General features: G+C 48.1%; 1 protein-coding gene across 2 annotated transcripts; it reads right to left on the bottom strand.

Moving 5' to 3' along the window:
* Positions 1-6534: 6534 nt before the first annotated feature.
* On the bottom strand, positions 6535-18989 carry LOC135811853 (uncharacterized). 2 transcript variants are annotated; one of them, XM_065325092.1, is made up of 6 exons: positions 18625-18988; positions 17787-17914; positions 16328-16375; positions 12927-13040; positions 9579-9639; positions 6535-7614 (listed from the first exon to the last, which is right to left on the bottom strand). In XM_065325092.1, the coding sequence occupies exons 1-6, from the start codon at positions 18766-18768 to the stop codon at positions 7525-7527; spliced, it is 585 nt and encodes a 194-aa protein (XP_065181164.1). In that variant the 5' UTR covers positions 18769-18988; the 3' UTR covers positions 6535-7524. The 2 variants fall into 2 exon arrangements, with proteins under 2 accessions (XP_065181164.1, XP_065181165.1); XM_065325093.1 differs by lacking the exon at positions 16328-16375 and having other exon boundaries at positions 18625-18989.
* Positions 18990-19249: the final 260 nt, after the last annotated feature.

Below are 19249 nucleotides of genomic sequence, written 5' to 3' on the forward strand. Positions count from 1 at the left end.
TGCATGCATGGTGCATAACCCATCACTCACATCATAGCCATCCAACGTCTCATGTCGCACAACACACATAATACCGACCACATTTACAAACATGACCACATTGCAGCACATAAGTACATGTATCCATGGTATCTGCAGCAGCAAGGAACGGTGTGTACGTCATCTGGTCGTGTGCCTTGTGTCGACCCAATCCACTACAATCATGCATGACATTGACCTGTCGGTCCTGTTTATAGGAACCTTACTTGTTTTACTAGTGTTGGTATTTTTCTAGCCCATGCTTGAATCTGTACTACCCTGTACAGACGTCCATGATGTACAGCGTTTTCCCTGTACTTGTCTGACCCTCCAGGAAATCGCGATTCCACGGATGCAACAAATTTCGCGATTTTGGCCCAAACCCGCGATTTTCAGCAAAATCCGCTATTTCCCGCGTTTTTTGTTGTTTCCTGTACTATATCTCACATTTGTATGCACTTTTCCGCAGTTCTTTCCATGATCCTGTAGGTTATTTGCACAGTACGACTCCCGAGTAGATATACGATGCAACAAATTTCGTGATTTGGCCCAAATCCGCAATTTTCTGCAAATAAATCCGCGAATTCCTGGCAAGTTCTGCATCATTCCGCACTTTTCGTCGCATTTTTTGTTATTTTCTGCCGCAATTTCTTGCGCAAGTTTTCGAGCGTTTTTTCCGCAAATTCCCGCAGGGACAGACTTGTACAACCAGGATACCCCTATGGGAAAAGTAAATAGCTTCAAATAAGCTGCTCTCCAAGTCTTCAAGAGTTGGTATCTGCAAACATGACGAAGTCTGTACCTTTGCTCAGTCATCAATGATCAGGAGATGTGTTTGCACCTGTTTGCCTTCGTCATGGAATCGCAAGCTAGTACATGTAGTGGTGTGTAGTGGCAGTGTCAAGTACTTCATTGCCGCTTTGCGTGGGCGCCGGGCTAGGGCTGAAAGAGGGCCGGTGGATGAAATAAAAAAAATGCATCCCATGCTTGAGAGTACATGAACATCTTGATCATCATGACCAAGCATGCATTCATTTCACCCTGTCCCAGGAAATCTCCTGAGCGCCTCCTCAGATCCTATCCGTTCGTGGTACCCGCGCACACCCCTGTCTCTCCCCCTTTGTCTTTGAATCGTTTGATGAGAGCCAGGAACACACCAGAGCAGCTAGCGTAGTGAATGTCTTTCTAGAATACAGTATTGAGTCTGTAGTCTCAGCAGTGCGGCTGCATGATCTGACTCCAGCCCCCCCCCCCCCCCCCTTGGGTCTGACTTTAGCTTTGTACTTGAATTTGTAGTCATGCATTGAAATAATTACTGGTACGAGTATTTGTCAATTATTTCAAAATTAATGTACGAGTATTTGTCAATAACTGGTAACGTCTGGCGCTAGCCATTACCAGGCAGGGTCCACACAGCTTTTACTTTGGTTTGTGTCACGCATGGCGCTATCCCGCATCTGTCTCGTACCGTACCATTAAACACAGCTGGCCACAATATTCAAATAGGGATTTCAAAAGCAAGATCATAACGTGAAGTAACTAACGTTACTTACTTGGAAGAATGAGTATGAATGCGAAGTGTATTAGGGAATGCATATAGGGCGATAGCGCGGGTTCGAACCCCAGGTTATGCCTTAAAAAAAATGGGAGAATTGAAAACTTGATATGCTTTTTTTGGCCCAGGTCATTAAGGTGGTAGACGGTGTCGTATTACCCTCGACCGTATCTGTCCCGTACCGTACCGTACCATCAAAGACGGCTGGCCAGTGGCCACAAACAGCTGGCCACGATATTCAAATACTAGTAGGGCTTTGAATTGCAAGATCATAACGTGAAGCAACTAATAATTACTTGGAAGAATTAGTACCGGTATGTATGCGAAGTGTATCGGGGGATGCATGCAGGCTGCAGGGTGATCATGCATGGTGATAGTGCGGGTTCGAATCCCAGGTTCTTGAAAAAATAGGAGAAATGAAAAATTTATAATTCCCTATGCTTTTTTTGCCTAGGTCATCAAGGCAAAAAGGCATAGCGTCGTAGGGCCCTAGCTAGGCCCTGAGCTTTCAAGCTCTCTCGTTTCAATGACCAGGGCAGATGACTGGCCCCGGCCTGGCACATGTACATGTACATGGTGGCTAGTGACCTGTCACTACAGTCCATTCACTATCATCAAGAGTTATGTACTCTTGCTATCATTCTAAGTGTGCACTCTTTTCCATCCAGTCAAAGGGCCATTGTGTATGCCCCATGGATTCTACATGTTGGCCAGCGCCAGCCTGACAGGGGAATACCCCATCCACGTGGATGCGTTGAGAAAAGGAGCTGCAAGCAAGCGTGCATTCACTTAGAAAAAAAGCCTTGTATTTGTACGTATTTGTACATAGTCGTATGATGGGAGCATGTAATACTACTATTACTAGTAACCAGATAACAGTGCACACTTATAATGAATGGGCTGTAGTGACTGTCACCTGAGTCACCTGACGTGACACAGATGTGCATGACGTAACTTGTGCCCACATACATGTACTAATATGTAGGGCTCCCTGGTGACGATTGATCATGTGATGTATCAAAGACTTTTAAAAAAGTGATCAAACCAAAACAACAAACAGATTTTTCTCACTCAGCCTACAACAGTACATGTACACAGGTAACAATGTACTAAATATTAATACCAAGGGTGTTGCCTGATGATTGCATGAAGCATGAAACTATTGCTTGAAGTAGCAGCAAACAAGCCTTGATTGTCCTTGTTGTTCTGTTCTGTAATACCAAGAGTATAATAATACCACTGTAAGCTTATACTCATGGTAATACCAAGAGTAAACTCCACACTCTTACTAGTCTTAGTATTTGTTTACAGTCTGGAATACTGCAACATACTGAGTAGGTTGTGACTGATGATGACCAGGCAGGTGCCGCTTCTGGTCATCATGCTCACATGGTGCATGTGGTCTTAGCCTAGGTGACGTCACAAGTGGACACACACTTTGCAGTCGCTTCAAAACACTTGAAAGCAATAAGCAACATGTTACCAGTAGTGCTCTGGCCACTCTGCAGTCTGGAAAGCAGTTCCGGCCTGGTGTGGAACTTTGTGCTGCATGCTACATGTACCAGTTGTGTACTGCGGCACATCAGCACCACACAGTGATATAGCCCATATCCATGTCAGTCATACATGTACATACCGGGAGCAGTCAACGCCTGAGTTTGTTTGCACGCCCTTTGGCAATAGGTGCACATACACACACACACACCCACACACACACACCCACACACACACATACATGAACACACACACACACACACACACGCACGCATGCCATGCATACTGTAGTAAGTTATCTTGTATTAAAGCCTGGTCTCATAGACATTTATACAATGCAGCAGCCTGTTTTGAACACAAGTCTGATTTTCAAGATGCACTGGCGGCACATAAGCCTGGTTTTAGTGTTGACATACATAGAGATACTGGTTTTGAATAGTAGCCTGACTTGAATAGTAGCCTGACTTGAATAGAAGCCTAGCACTGACATCGGCTTCTACAGGAATAAGCCCGTTATTTCGTGTTGTGGCGTTAATATTAATATGACATTACGGTACATGGGCAAGAGTAAGAGAATTACAGTACTGTCGGGTGCCGAAGAACTGAGGGGTCAGGGTTCTAGCCAAGCCCGTTCTTATTTTTAGCGAATACAGCAGTTTCATTGTTATTCCTGATGGTACAGTCCTCCTAACTAAACTTTTTCACTTCGTAAAAACTATATCGATAATGCCGGGTGGCCCCTAAATTGTGATTAAAAGTTTTCACAAAATACTGGCACAGTGGAATACTCACTCACTTTAGTACGAACTCCACACTCTCGCTTTATGGGACATTGGCCGCCCTACCCGGAGCCCTGGGTGTACGGATCCGCACTGAAGTGTGCTCGGTCAGAACCAGGGAGTAGTAAAATCATGACCGCAACGTTATAACTATTTTACTACCCCCTGGTTCTGGATAGAAGTACATAATGGACACAACAAACACTTTCCTGTGTCATGTGGGTACTCCAATTTCAGAATTTTTGGTGTTCAATATTTTCGGTACGAGGGCAAAAACGGCCAGGTTAGGTGAACAGAAATTGTAGGTACAGAGAGCAATTCCCTATTGGATTACAGTGTATTGTGTGTTAGTGTTTGTTCGGTGTATTGAAGTTTTAGGTATGAAACAGACACACCAAAAGTACACCGAAAATTTGTGAAATTACAGTACTACAGTGAAATCTGTTTAAAAACGACTGCTCAATGGACCTTCAAAGTGTGGTCTCTGTTAACACACTGCCTGGTGATCTTCTTATCAAGGGTCATTTGACTGCACGTAAACACCCCCTACTAGGGACCGGCGGATTCTGCTCGAAAAGCAGTGAAATTGGCAGACCGTACAAACCTTATGGCGGGCAATTCCTCGAATTCTGCTCCATTTTTTTTATCCACATACCAAACATGCATGAAACTTTACCAGAAAAAGTACCGAATTCTGCCAATTTTTCTGGCGGCAGAATCCGCCGGACCCTACCCCCTACCCTGGCCTTGGTCTTGATTGCAATGGTCGTCTGGGACAGGTGGTCGCCTTTTTAGAGTGATCGCCATGACAGGTTTTTACTGTAGTGTGCAGTCTAATGTGGCAAAAGGGATCGAGGCCTTTGGCCAATTGGCCTCTGGTTGGTGGATCTGATCTATCCTCCCCCACCGTCTAGGAGCCGCATCTGACGCCTGATCATGGGGTGGTGGTGTCCCACGGAAGCGGAAAGGTGGTTCTTGACCAGGGAGTTGTACGACTCCTTGTTCTTGACCTGCCCGGCACGCGAATCCCGTCGAATTTTAATTTATACAGTCTACTTTGCGTGTAACGACACTCTCGGCGGGGCATCAGAAAAGTGTTCTTATTCGCAAAGTGTCCTTATACCCGAAGTCTCATTATATGTATTACAGTTAGATGGGACTTTGCTCTGGGCATGGAAATTCTGTCGTTATTCGCGAATTGCCGTTATATCCGCAGTCGTTATTAGCAAAGTTGACTGTAGTACAGTACGTCTGATCAGAGTTCTAAGCACTGAGAGTGTACGCATCTCCTTTATTCAACTGTCACTTACTACTAGTACATGTACATGTACAATGTACAGGCACTTTAGCCAGTCATAATAAGTAGTGGCTGGCGGGTATAGTCTTTGGTTTGGGCATAACTCATTACTTCCTGGTGCATAGCTATCTGGCCCAGTCAGTATGATTTCAGTGCAAGCATGGTAGCTTAGGTCTACATCAACGGTGTGCAGGGGAAACGACTAAGTAGTAAGTACTCATCGTACATGTACATGCACGCCACGCCACAACACAAAATAATTATGGAAAAGGAAGTGGAGCTCTGCCCCCTACCATGCCATAACTGCATAAGGTGCCGGGGACCAGGAAGAACACAACGGGACAATAACTCGAATAAGTCAATGGAGGCCAGTTGCCGCAAGCATCACGGTGGGGGGAGCCCATGCAACCATGCTGTGCAGCAAGCATCCTGCAGTTGCAGGGCAAAACAAAATACTCCATGGCAGTCCCTGGGCGCCCGGGGCCCCATGCAGCTACATGTACTACTGACGTGAACCTCACAGCATGCTTGCAATAGTCACACCCAGTGCTCTCTCTCTGCAGGGCTCAAAACCAGCAATAAACGCTAAGAGTAATAGCTAATCAACTTAAACAAACTATAACAGCAAGGGTTCCGTGTTCTAAACCACGGAGTAGGGTACTGGTGTTACTGCAGCCTGGTGGCCACCTGCTCTACACAACAACACCTGCAGAGCATGACGTTAGGTGAGCCATTGGCAGTACAAGTACAGTGGTAAGGTAGCAGCCTAGCCACCACCAACACCACCACCACCACCACCGTACCGTTAGTCCACATGCAGCAGGCCATACAGCCGCCCCCTACACAACTACCCAGTCTTAATAGCTATAATAATATTATGATTGCATTGTAACCTGCTAACAACCGTGTACCATGGTGTACTAGTGTGTACTGCTGTAGTACGTAGGTGACAGAGAGAGAGAGAGAGAGAGAGCCCCACGGACACAGGCTTCAGCTAGCAATACCGGTATGACAGGTTTGGATCCTGGCTAGCTAGCTAGCTAGCTAGCTGTAACTGTGCATACTGTGCACTGACTCTGGTCATGTGCGTGCGTTACAACCACCCACCCGTGCTGTGTGCGCTCTTACAACCCGGGTAAGTACTGGTACAGTATCCAATACTCTGTATACTAGTACTGAATGGCGCATCATTGCAATCAGTGGAAGCGGAAAGTCCACAGCACATAGGGTTAGTTCATACACTATCACCATTCACCAGGATCATCAATTTTCCGTGTTGCATGAGTGTCCCAGGGAAAACCCACACATGCATGCAAGCATGCACGCCTTTGACCTTTGGTTGCTCATTGCTCCTTGCAATAATCACACACAATCTCACACAAACACACAACTTTGGAGACTCGCAATTTTCAAATCCATCCACAGCAGGACATGAGATGAGCAACGCTCGGGCAATGAAAGCAGAATAAGAAGAAAGAGAGAAAGAGAGAGAGTGAGAGAGAGAGAGAGAGAGAGAGAGAGAGAGAGAGAGAGAGAGAGAGAGAGAGAGAGAGAGAGAGAGAGAGAAAGAGAGAGAGAGAGAAAGAAAGAGAGAGAGTGTGTGTGTGTGTGTGTGAGAGAGAGAGAGAGAGAGAGAGAGAGTGTGTGTGTGAGAGAGAGAGAGAAAGAGACAGAGGAGACAGAGAGAATCGGAGGCAAAAAGCGCCTCAAGCAAGACTACTCTAGTGTCCGCCAAGCCAACGTCATTACAGGCTTCCAAGCGGCGAATGACAGCAAGACGAAAACAGGGACTCGGGTCAAGACTCCCGGCAAATACGCGGGCACCATGTGCTGCAATACAAGCACCTGAAGGTGACAGCTTTTTAGGAAATAGCCGCAGTAAAACAATAACGCAATCCACAGGTAAAACAATCGTGTAAGTCACGTGAACCGCAAACACATCGACTACTTACTCTCGCCACGCGCAGTTGATTCGAATGCACGGCGTCCGCAGGAGGGGGGGATTGACGTGTTAGGGCGCGGATAAAAATTATTTCTTTCGTTCTTGTACGCAATAGGAAGAACAAGCGCTTTCTAATGAAGGTAAAAACAACGCATAGTGGTACTACCACATAGCTGAGCATTTGATTAAAAAAAGGGAAGGTAAATGCGGAGTAAAAAATTTGAACGTTAAAAAAAGCACAAGGCTAGTAAGCGCCTGAAAGTAGATTCATTGACAATACCTGAGTGTGGTGATGAGTGAGTGTAGCAGCAGCAGCGGGTAGAGAGCCGTGCACAGGAGAGGCCATGTGTAGAGTGTGAGTGTGGTGACAGCCGACTCTGAGGGCACGCCAGCAGTGAGTGGTGAACTGATGCAGGCGCTAGCGGTGCCAGTGGGCAGCTCATGAGGGTGTGTTGGAGTACGACTGGCTCTCCTCTGCCTCGTGGTTCTGCGACGATTCGGAGTAGGACCGCTGCTGAGAGAACTTGTCCTGAAAACGGAAAACGCACACACAAAGACGAGATAGGGCGTTTGGTTGACAGCATGTTAGGCCATCATTTTTTATAGCTATGTTTCGCGTCGTCCGCACGCATACGTTGTGATTTTTTTCGGAAAAAAATAAAAAATCAAACATGCACAGTGAGTGTACGATCGTGTGAGTCATCAGTGTGGACAGGTTGCATACGGCGAAGCTGGGGTTCAGAAATGGCCTCTAGCCTAGGCAAGCGTTGGTAAATCGTTTGTTCGGCATCAGGGAGCAATGTTCTACGAGCTTACATCAGACCGCATTGATCGCCTAAGCTGAGAGGATGCGTCGTTCCGGAGCTCTTTGCACCGCTGCTGAAGTCTGAGTACAATATTCCAGCGAAGCATAGGCACCAACAGTTGCTTCCTCTGTCCAAAGTGAATATTTACTCATGCTGATAACCCAGATGTTGTGCTTCGATGTACGATTTTTCTTTCGAATGTACACCATGCACGAGCTATTGTGCTATGTACAGTGCATACACCTCTGATGAGCCTTTTTATTATTTTGCAATTTTATATTTTTTTCCACCTCTCGCATATGATTCTGGAAGTTGAACTGACGCGAAACATAGATATAAAAAATGATGGCCTTACAAGGCGGAGGACGCACTGTGTTCGAAAACAGTGCTCCTTACTACAACCTCCACCTTTGGTAGAACCCCGGTCTTGCGGCCATTCGAACGTCTTTCGCCACGAAAGACGAGATAGCGTGTGAGAGATAGGCAAGCGGATGGCAAGTCTTGAACATAGGTACTGTAGTAGCGATTTCAACGTTTGGCCACCAACCCCTACACAATGCACCACTTCTTGGAGTACAAGAGTGTTGAATTATCAGAAGCACCTACCATAACTGGACCAAACTTGTTGGCAACCTGGTGTCACGGCGTACACACTCAGAGCTCAGTTATCCGGACATCAAACCTACGGGCACTTTACTAGTCTACCGCACACCCTTTGGGCGAGTTTCAATGGAAGTATTACTACTCTTTTGTCACTTTTGTTGAAACAGTGATGTTATAATTATACCATATCTATGGCTTTTCCCCCCATCAAAACGTATGTGATCGGAGTTACGGACATTTCGAAGTTACGCACAGTGACTGGTCCTGGATCGCCCGGATAAGCGAGGTACGAGGGTACTTGGTAACCTGTTGCTCTGCGGGCAATCCTAGCAGGTATGCTTGGGTATGCGAGTACCAGCACAGCGGAACTGATCGCATTACACTGCACAGTGCACACCTGCCCGTCAACGTTCCACTGAGGACAGCTGCACTTGCAGCCACAGGATTATCACAAGGAGTACCCCTTCCCCCCCCCCCCCCCTCCCTCTTATACAGTGTGTGGCACTCTAATCTATGGGAGTCTGAGACTGTAGAACGTCACATCTCGTGCCAAATCCGCACACACTATTTGCACCCTATGCATGGTAGTCACATGGTTGTATGCAGATCCAGGACCGCCGGAAGCAGTTCTTGATTGGTCCAGTAGTTTCAGTGCCTTTCATACTAAGTTGTGTATGATATGGCGGGTACACATGTCACATGTCCCCCATAGTAGTCAACTTGTGTTGATGGCTAAAATGTTGGTCCGGTGATAACCTGACCCACCGGACCAGTTCGGCGGCCCTGAACTCTGCTTTGTGTTCAACTCTCTGGTGGTCCCTTTGCCCTGTTAGCAAACCAAACACTTCGACTCATGACGAGTGGAACTCTACAGTATCCAGGGTACACCTTCCCCGTCGCAGCACTGGATAGCGATTGCACACGCAGTTACACATTCTTGGGGGTTAGGGACTCTTGATATCACATAGAAGCATAGATGAAAGCGCTCGGTGCCACGCGGCCACAAAGCAAAACAATAATCTGTTCCCGGCTTTGGATTTCTGCGTGCTTGTAGCACGCTCATGTAGCAACGAGCTGCACTCACCTTCATCGACTGGGATGCTGAACGCCAGCGTGCACCCAGGTCTTGCCATGTCTGACTCTCCCTGCACGTACACACGCACAGTGACACATGCGCACACATGCACATGCACATACACACACACACACACACACACACACACACACACACACACACACACACATACACACATGGGAAAACGAGCACAACATTTTGTCTAGGCTGAGTGACACACATAACACAGCTGCTCAGCAACCACTAGCACCCAGTTTCAGAACCGCCGCCACTTCCCGTATGTCACGCGACCCGTCGCCTTGGGGTCGACAAATGACAGCAGAAACTGAGCGGGCCAGAAAGCGCTATTCTGCCTGCCTAACAGCGATGGAACAAATTTCACTGCCCGCCATCAAGTGCAGACGGGGACAGTAGACACTAAACAGAGTCTTTGTCCACTGGTTCACGAACTTGGCGAATGTTTCGTAAATACTAGGACACGCGATACAGTCACGTGAGTGACTACGTAGAAAACCAACAAGAACTAACGCGGAGAAAAGCGAGCTGTTCGCAACCACAACTGTCATCATGTCGCCTTAAAATTACGGTGTAGAGCTGGAGGAAAACCGTTGGTTGGATGATATTGGCGATGCCAATGAGCAACTCCAACAAGTCGAGGAAGAGACTGAAACCTTTATTGCGAAGTTACTGGTCAAGGACATCTTCAACAAACTACTTCAACTAATGCGCGCAATTGCTGAGCTACCTGCAGAATCAGCACAATTTGCCGAGGTTTCAGAGGAAGACCTGGAAGAAATCCGTAGGAACAGAATGCCCCATTCCGCGATGGCCACCACAAAGACAAAAGACAAAAGTGGCAAGGGACTGTGGAGTACTACCAGAAATTAAGGGGAACAGTCGCGGATTTCGCAACCTGCAGCAAGGAGCAGCTGGCGTCTTTCTTGCGCCGTGTGTATGTAGAGCTACTGGTACGTGAGAAGAACAGGTAGCCCTATTCCAGGTCCAGCTTACTGGCTTACTGGGGTGGTGCATAGTAATTCAAAGCCATCTCCGTATTCTGAAGCGGAATATCAACATACTCCGTGATCCACAGTTCCAGGATGCGAGCGAAACCCTCGATGGTCATCTGAAGGCAATGGAACGGCAAGGGCAGGTGAAGCCAGTCCATCACAAAGCCACCATTACCAATGAAGACATGGCCAGGCTGGCTTTGTAAATTATGTTCAGGAGACCTCGGACAGTCTGGCTGAATTACGAAAGCTCTCAGAAGACGCGGAGAGCACCGAAGAAAAATATACTTCTGTGATGGACAGGAGTACGGACTTCTGTCATCAGTTCAGCAGTTTTGTTACGCCGATGGGTACACGTCGTTTTGGAAGTCCGTCCAGAACGAAGCGAATCGGAAAACTAAGAGCTTTTCTGGATACGCTCTCAGTTTCAGCTTCAAGCAGTCACACACTGATCCTGTCGTGCGCTGACCAACGCAGTCTGGCTTCTTGAAACGTTCCATTTTCGCCCGCGGCATGCTGCAGAGAGATCCGTTCCCTCCCTCGTGTTTCTGATTTGGAGGTGAGGAAGGAAAGTAATGGATGCGAGCACTTGCAAGTACGTCGTCTTGAGCACGGCATTTGCTCAGAAGAACTACCAGGGTAGCAGTAGTGACAGCGATGAAGTTTCTGCCGGACGAAAGCAGTCACCAGAGCAACTCGCCAAAGTCAAGCTTCTGCTACAAAAGCTTCATCCAAAGCATGACCGACTGTTCCAGATGGCGTGCAAGCGGAAGGCAACACACAACAGTGCACCATAGTATACTGAGCAACCGCTCGGGAAGAACACGATGGCAGTGATGATGGCCTGCATTCCAGATAAAGCAAAGCTCGGCCTGCGGTACAACAGCCACTGCATCCGAGCATCAGTCATCAGCAGGCTCGCTGAAGCCGAGGTGGCACCGCGTGTGATTATGACGATGTCACTGCACAAATCTGAGCAGTCGTTGTCGTCGTACAATCAACCAACTGAAGCGGAGAAGAAGTCGAAAGCAGCAATTCTGGATACAATGCTGGAGTCGCCCTGACGAGGAGAACTATGCAGGAAAGGAGTTCCATTCAGTGCCGCCCAACCCAGCTTCAACAATCGCTGCTTTGATAGTCCCCGCTACTGCTGAAAGTATCCGTCACCAGCTTCAGAACTGTTGCGGCAATATGTCCATTGTGTTCAACACGCCTGGCGAGTATGTTCTCTGCAGCTGTTCTCTTGCTCCAACTTGGTGCGTTTCTGTCTGTACTGTGCCTTCTGCAACTTAAGTAACAGTCACAATGTCACGAATGGCCGCTTGGCCATCCTGTATTCTAGTTTCATCCTATTATTGTGTCGTGAGTCGCAGCTACCCCAACATATAGTTTTGTGTTGCATATTTCTTTCGAGTCGCAATCACCCCGACTGAGTCGTGCGATTGTCTAAATCACTGTTTCACTGACAAGCTTGATTGGGTCGTTTCGACCTCGTTGGTGGTCCAGAAGCACAAGGTCTTGGACCCACAGCGCATGTACAGTGTTGCTCAATGCAATCCAGACGCGTCACTCAAATTTGCGCCTTGCATCATTCCGCAGCGCAGTGTTCGCAGGTCTGGGGCTGCGCAACGCCCAGCGCTAACTTGAGTGACGCTGTGACTGGATTTCATTGAGCAGCTCTGTACATGTATATTGTACAATGGGCACGTTCGATTTCACAGAGTTTCGTCCATTCTAGAATCCGTTATGCTGCATGCACCGTTCGATTACACAAGTTCCATCGGCATAAACGACGGAATCATTGAGCAACACTCTACCTGTAGGTGCAGCAGTCGTGGCCAGTGAAATCCAAACCACGTGCCGAAAGCAGCACCAAGGCGCATGTGGCTCCTGCGGCCCTCACCGTTTTGGACGGTGCATGACGTAATGGAAAGGGAAACTCGGCGCTTCTTCGGACTTGCGGGTTGGATTTCTTTGGCCACGGCTGTAGTTTGCGTTAAACAATGGTTCATGCAACTCATAGGCATAGTCATTCTTGTGTTCATGTGAACTATCCGCTTGGCTTGGGTGCATGCGGGGAACAACACGTTCCAGTCACACATACTCGGCCAGTGCCGCTGTTCATGTAACCCTTGCTGCTATCGTGGCATGAGCTGGATGAACAGTGGTACCGCCCTCTTTCTCGCGCAGGAACCTGTACATCGTCGTTGCCAATGTGATAGACCGGGTGAATCGCCTATTAAGCAGCGTACTTGCTTTTGAATTTTTTGATGATAATTATACCGTAGGCGCCATGGTTTATTTATTTATTTTTTAAGTTAAAACATTTTTAGGCAGGAATACGTACTTGACTGAAGTGGAGACTTTGGTGAGTGCCTCGCCAGTCTTGTTGGCTGCTGAGCCCACAGCCGAGGCGGTGGCATGCCCGGCAGTGCTCAGCGTGCTGGATGTCTTCTGGTACCTGATAACATGTCATGACATACATACACACACATGCACACACACACACACGTGCAAGCACACACACACACACACACACATACACAAAAATATCTTATTAGCCAGCTCATCGCAGAAGACGAGATCAGTAAATTATTGCTAGGCATAACTTGGGCTGGAATAGCACAATTCAAGACGGGCAGCTCAAATTTGGACCAGCCCAATGCCAATGGCAGAGAGGCAGACAGCCAGATAGTGGATATCAGTTCGAGTTCCCCTGTATACTGGACACAAGTACTGATTGGACAAAAGGGCACATGCAACGCACCAGAAATGCGCAAATAAAACATTGCACATCTCTCCACTGCAGCTTGGCAAATTGAACACAATCGTCGCTACAATGGTCAAACAGCAGAACATTCGCATCCAAGTGTCACCGGCGCCCTGTTGTTGTGGTAGATCATACGAGAAGTTTTGAAGTGTTCATGCCCGACCCCACCACTGTGACCCAAACGTGCACCAAACCACAGCTTTACGGATTGCACCATGCCTACCACAGTACTAGCATTACTTGAGCAGAAAACCTGCTCCCAGGGCCGTCAGATCTGCTGGAGGTACAGTTGCGCTCACTGAAATCTGACCCAAAGTGCAAAGCTGGCGCCCCGGACCAGTTCCGATTACATCATTGTATGCGTACATGTGTACGTCCAGCCGCATCCGTGCCACTTCCTGGGCGTCAAGGGCCGTGCCAGTTGAGGGCGCCAGCTTTGCACAGCGGGTCGGATTTCAGTGAGCGCAACTGTAGTACCTACTACACTCAGACATCGTTCGCAAGTTGGACGAGCAGATAGTGGCGCGGTACTAGTACTATCGCTGGCGGTACGGCCGTAGTCTACAAGAGTCAGTGCAGAGCCTTCTGGAGTACACCGCCCTACACGCAGAATTTCTGGCGACTGCCTCCGAGACAGCGACAGGTTTCGGCATCACCAGCAGGCAAGATCACCCGCCTCGGCCTCCCAGAGATGATCGCCCCGGGAAGCCGCGCACATTCGTCACCAGCAGTCAACCAAAGGAGGTCGTGTGTGTCGTTTGCCAGGGCCACCACAAGGCTTGGCGGTGCACGTCTTTTAAGGCATCAAGTCCTCAGAAGCGTTGGAAAACCGCAAAGGACAAGAGCCTGTATTTTCGGTGCCTCGAAGCTGGCCATGGCGGACGGAACTGTCTGTTCGTGGGGGCGAGCATATGGCATCAATGGGTGCACTAAGATGCACCACCACCTCCTGCACGGTGCGCCAGAGGGAGCGTCTGCATCGAGCCCAGGCACTCCAAGTAGCGGGCAGGCGCCTTCCGCAACTCCACCGGGCAGCAACGGGTGACGTCAACCCAATTAACACCACACTATCAATGAGGCACGTGTCAGCTCCAGAAGTAGCCATGCGAACTGTGCCTGTTACTGTAGCATACAACGGGACAACGCTGCAAGTGAATGCACTCCTCGATGATGCCAGTGTAGCGACCTGACTCACTGAGTATTACGTCATTCTACAAACGCATGCGCAAGAAATAAAATCATTCTCTTTGGTCACAACTTCTTCGTTGTCCGGTTGGCCAAAGTAGCCGTCGTCTAGGGCCCGACGTAAAACCCTAAACCAGCACCAATTCATATGTAAGCTCGCATGTCGCCAACGAACTTGGTCTCTCGGGAGACAAGGAGAACCTGTCGGTCAAGGTGCTCAGCGGACGGACGGAGGTATTAAGAACAACGCCAGTGGCGATGGCGTTATTCAGTTTGGACGGCAAGACACATGTAATGCTGCACACCCACACCGCCGACTCAGTAGTAAACGCCAGTAACGCTGTCAAGTGGCAGAAAAGGAACCGCAACGCGGCCCAGTCCTTCCAGCGGTTCACCGACCAAATCCTGCGCGATTTACCATTTTGCTATGTGTACATCGATGACGTGCTCATCGTCGGTCCTGATCTGGAAACACACCGGCAGCATGTTCGACAAATCCTACAGCGGCTGCATGATCACGGTCTAGCCATCAACCCCAGTAAGTGCGTGTTTGCTGCCGACTCGCTGGATGTTCTCAGCCATGTTGTTTCCGCTGACGGCATCCAGCCAGCCTCTACTTGTGTCACTGCCATTAACGAGCTCTCCAGGCCCACAAGTGGTGGTTAGTTCCGAAATCGTCCGCAACAGTGAAGCAGAGTGGCCGGCTCAACCTGTTCCGGCAGTTAAGTCCATAGCCGACCTGGAGCAGAAGAATAATAATATCCTGTCGCGCTAGCCACCGTCATGCCGGTTGATGAGGACGAGGAGACACCCTGGAGGCTCGATCCAGCCTGCGGTGTCTTGTCCAACGGTGCAAGTGGGTGATGTGGTTCATTGAGAATTCTTTGAAGAAGAGAAGTCTTTGTGTCGCAATAAAGAGAACACGTTGAACGGACATCCATCATTGTTACTGCACATTGTTTCCACATATTGACAACGTTTTAATTAAAGTAGCCAAATGCACATTCAACTATTACTTGTTCTCTTTATTGCGATCCTAAGTTTTGTGTCCTCGGCACTTGCTCAGAAGTCTTCGTCTTTTTTTGTTGTGCTTCTAAATCTAATTTTTTTGGCTATTGTATTGCTATCTTCAAGACAGTTTTGAATACTCGTAGTCCTCAAAGTCAGTGGTTGTCTTGATTGTTAGTTGGCACGTAGACCATCGCATGTGCGTAGAATAGTCACTGCAAACACCCAATGTAGCCGTTTACACATTCCTACCTAAACGCTATAACTTCTCCGCCAAATGGTCTCTTCACTGCAAATATTCATTGGTTTGAGGGAAAGATGCACCGGGGAAAGTCTGAAGAAAGACCGTCACCACCAGGAAATAGCTGACTTTGCTTTTCGCAATTTTTTTAGGCTGGCCAAAGAACAAAGAACGAAGTGCTTTCTTATTTCAAATAAGCCCATTGCGCTTTGCCACACATGGAAGGAATGAGTAATGCATGTGAGTACGCCGAGATCAGCAATGCAACACCCCACACGACCATGCCCAGGTGGCTGCCTGGTTTATGGCACAAATTACGTCATTGCGCAGTGGGCTTATTAGATTGCTTCACTACAGTATGAAGAAAACTTTGAACGGTTTCTGCTGGGATGACGACTACACCATACACCGCGAGTCCTGGTGGTGACAGTCAATTTTTACTTCAGACTTTTCCCGTTTGCGTCTTTCCCTCAAACCGGTGAATATCACTACAGTATCTGTGGATTTCAACAACTGTGCAAGCCGATCTGGCTGAACTACTTACGTCTCGGACGACTTGACTTTGTCACCCAACTCCCGGGTCTTCACGTAACTGTGCATGTACAGCAGATGCGACATACGCACACCACGGTCACACGCCAGCATACACAAACACACACACACACACACACACACACACACACACACACACACACGCCAGTATGCATTTTGAATTTTCAAGCGTCAATTTAGTCGCCTGAATGGTCTGTCATCCAGGCAAATAAATTGACGTTCTAAAATACTGGTACACACTCCACGCCGAGTAAATTTACGCCGTTCAAGTGAATTACCGGCGCGTTCACCAATATGGCTGGGAATGAAGAGATTGTAATTACAGTAAAACCTGGTTAAAGCGACCACCCCACGGTGCAAGCAAAAGCGGTCGTTAAAGCCAGGTGGTCTTTAGATCCAGGTCCCACAGTGTCTGTGTAGAACTGTCCGTGCATGGAAAAACGGTCGTTAAGAGCAGGTGGTGGCTAAAACGAGAGGTCGCTTAAACCAGGATTTACTGTATTGTAATCCGGGGCACCTCATAATGGCCACAATCTGACTACAAGAGACAATCCCGGCAGTGGTGCAAATCGGCATTATGACAGCCCTAATTGCAGGGATGAATTTATCCCGTATCGCATCGCAGTTTGCGATGCAAAATCGATCTACTGCTACTCAAAGTCACCGTGACTCGCAGAAAACTGCGCAATACATACAGACTATCCATGCCTAGCCTGCGCTGTCAAGTAACATGCATACAGTACAGTGTATGTGGTGCAGGCACTCTCGATCTGCGTGCACATGTATGATTCAGCCGTTTTTTTTGCAAATGGGCTTTCAGGCATCACTCTCAAGAAGGACAATGTGGTAAACACCCAACCTTCAAAGAAAAAATGCTAATCAAAATCAAAGACTGCTACACAATTGTGATTTTGTATAGCAGAAACTGCTATGCAAAAAATATGACACCGAAACAGTCCGATTTGATCTCGGAGCAAATTGGCCCTCTTGAATGTCAAATTGTTGCCATTATGATAAGAGTTACCCCAGATCATAATACTATCTCTTCATTCCAAGCCATATTGGTGAATGAGCCAATAATTCACCAGAACAGCGTGATTACACATACGCGCACACGCATGCACACACACACACACACACATGCATGCACACACACACACACACACACACACACACACACACACACACACACACACACACACACACACACACACACACACACACGCATGCACACCCACACACACACACACACGCATGCACACCCACACACACATGCACGCACCCACACACACATACACATACACATGCACACACACACACACACATGCACGCACACACACACATGCACGCACGCACACACACATGCACGCACACACACATACACATACACATGCACACACACACACACACACACACACACACACGAGCACACTGAGCTGACAGCTACTCACAGCGTCGAGTTCTCCACGGTACGCTTGAGCTGAGCGCTAGGAGTCAAGCACAGCTCCTCCCTCAACAGATCAATCTCCCTCTCCTTGGTGGCAAGAGTGATACGCAAATCCCGCGCCTCGCCTTCCAACTACAGAGCCGAGCATACACGTGAACACACGAATACACAGCAAAACAGACAAACAGACAGCCAGACAAACAAACAATCAAAACAGACAAACAAACAATCAAAACAGACAAACAAACAGACATCAGGTTATGTTTGTGTGCCGGTGACAATGGGGCCATTGATGATGAATTCCAACAAACCTCTGATTTGGTGTCGAACTTTGAAAAAGATCACATTTCCGTGGCCAGCCGCTAGTGACGACGTTACGTGTTCGTAAGGCAGCCTTGCCAGGATGCGAGTGCACGTCATGGCTTGGTGCATGTACTTGCTCCAGCTCCATTCAGGCCTCGAGTCTTACATGTATGCTATATAGCGCTAACTCAAAAAATAACCCTGCGTGAATTCAATGCATGCATCACGAAAAATGGATAGTGCAATAAACTGCAGACTGGTGTGAGATAAATACTAAGATGCTGTGGCCCATTGCGTATAGATTGTTGCCATTTTCATTCAGGATGTCCTAAAATATTTTACGACTCCCTGGTTTCCTTTCACAGCTCCGCCACCATCAATGTTCCACACGAACAATCATTACTCAGTTATCGCTGTACAATTTGCTAATTATTCGCACTATTTTGCGAAACCATCCACATGACAGCGAACCACTAGTGCATTCACAACGGGCAAAGTTCTCAAATATGGAAGCGAGCAAAATGTTTTCTCGTCCGTACCAAGTCCAGACGATCCTTCTTTTTCCTGTATTCCTCATCGAGTTGCTCCTGGGCAGCAGCCTCGTCAATGCCCTCCTCTACCGTCTCCTCAGCACCGATCTGCTCGGATTCCGTGGGATCAGACGTCGCGACAGCCTCCATCATTGCGCTGAAAATTCACCAGCCTCAAATTGACTGAATATTTTTTTCAGTTCTCAACCTTTGCTGTCGAACAGATGCGCAGCTTCACCTGCAGTGCAGTGGTGGATGTGAAAATCCAGTGATGCACTATTTTCTTGAACAGCTTCAGGTTTGAGGACGTGTGCCAACACTGCAACAGCAACAGTGCGTGTAAGATTTTCTTTCCAGTTCCTGCATCTGATTTTTCATTCACCAGGTCTGTTGCATGGATTTCGTGTGCAGGATGTGGCACTTGCACTGACTGTGCAGTCCGTAGATCTACAGTACAGGATGATGCGCATATCTACCAAGTAGATAATACCAGTGCAGTGCAGTGCACTTCGCAACATTTATCAGCCTTTCATGGTGAAGGGGCTTCTCTTCAAACACGCGTGCATGACAGACATGTCGCCAGCCATGCCGAGAGCTGGGGCATGTCGCCGTTGTCGGGCTCGTGCAGATGCGG

The sequence above is a fragment of the Sycon ciliatum genome, chromosome 3 (assembly GCF_964019385.1).
Source record: "Sycon ciliatum chromosome 3, ocSycCili1.1, whole genome shotgun sequence".
Lineage (NCBI taxonomy): Eukaryota > Metazoa > Porifera > Calcarea > Leucosolenida > Sycettidae > Sycon > Sycon ciliatum.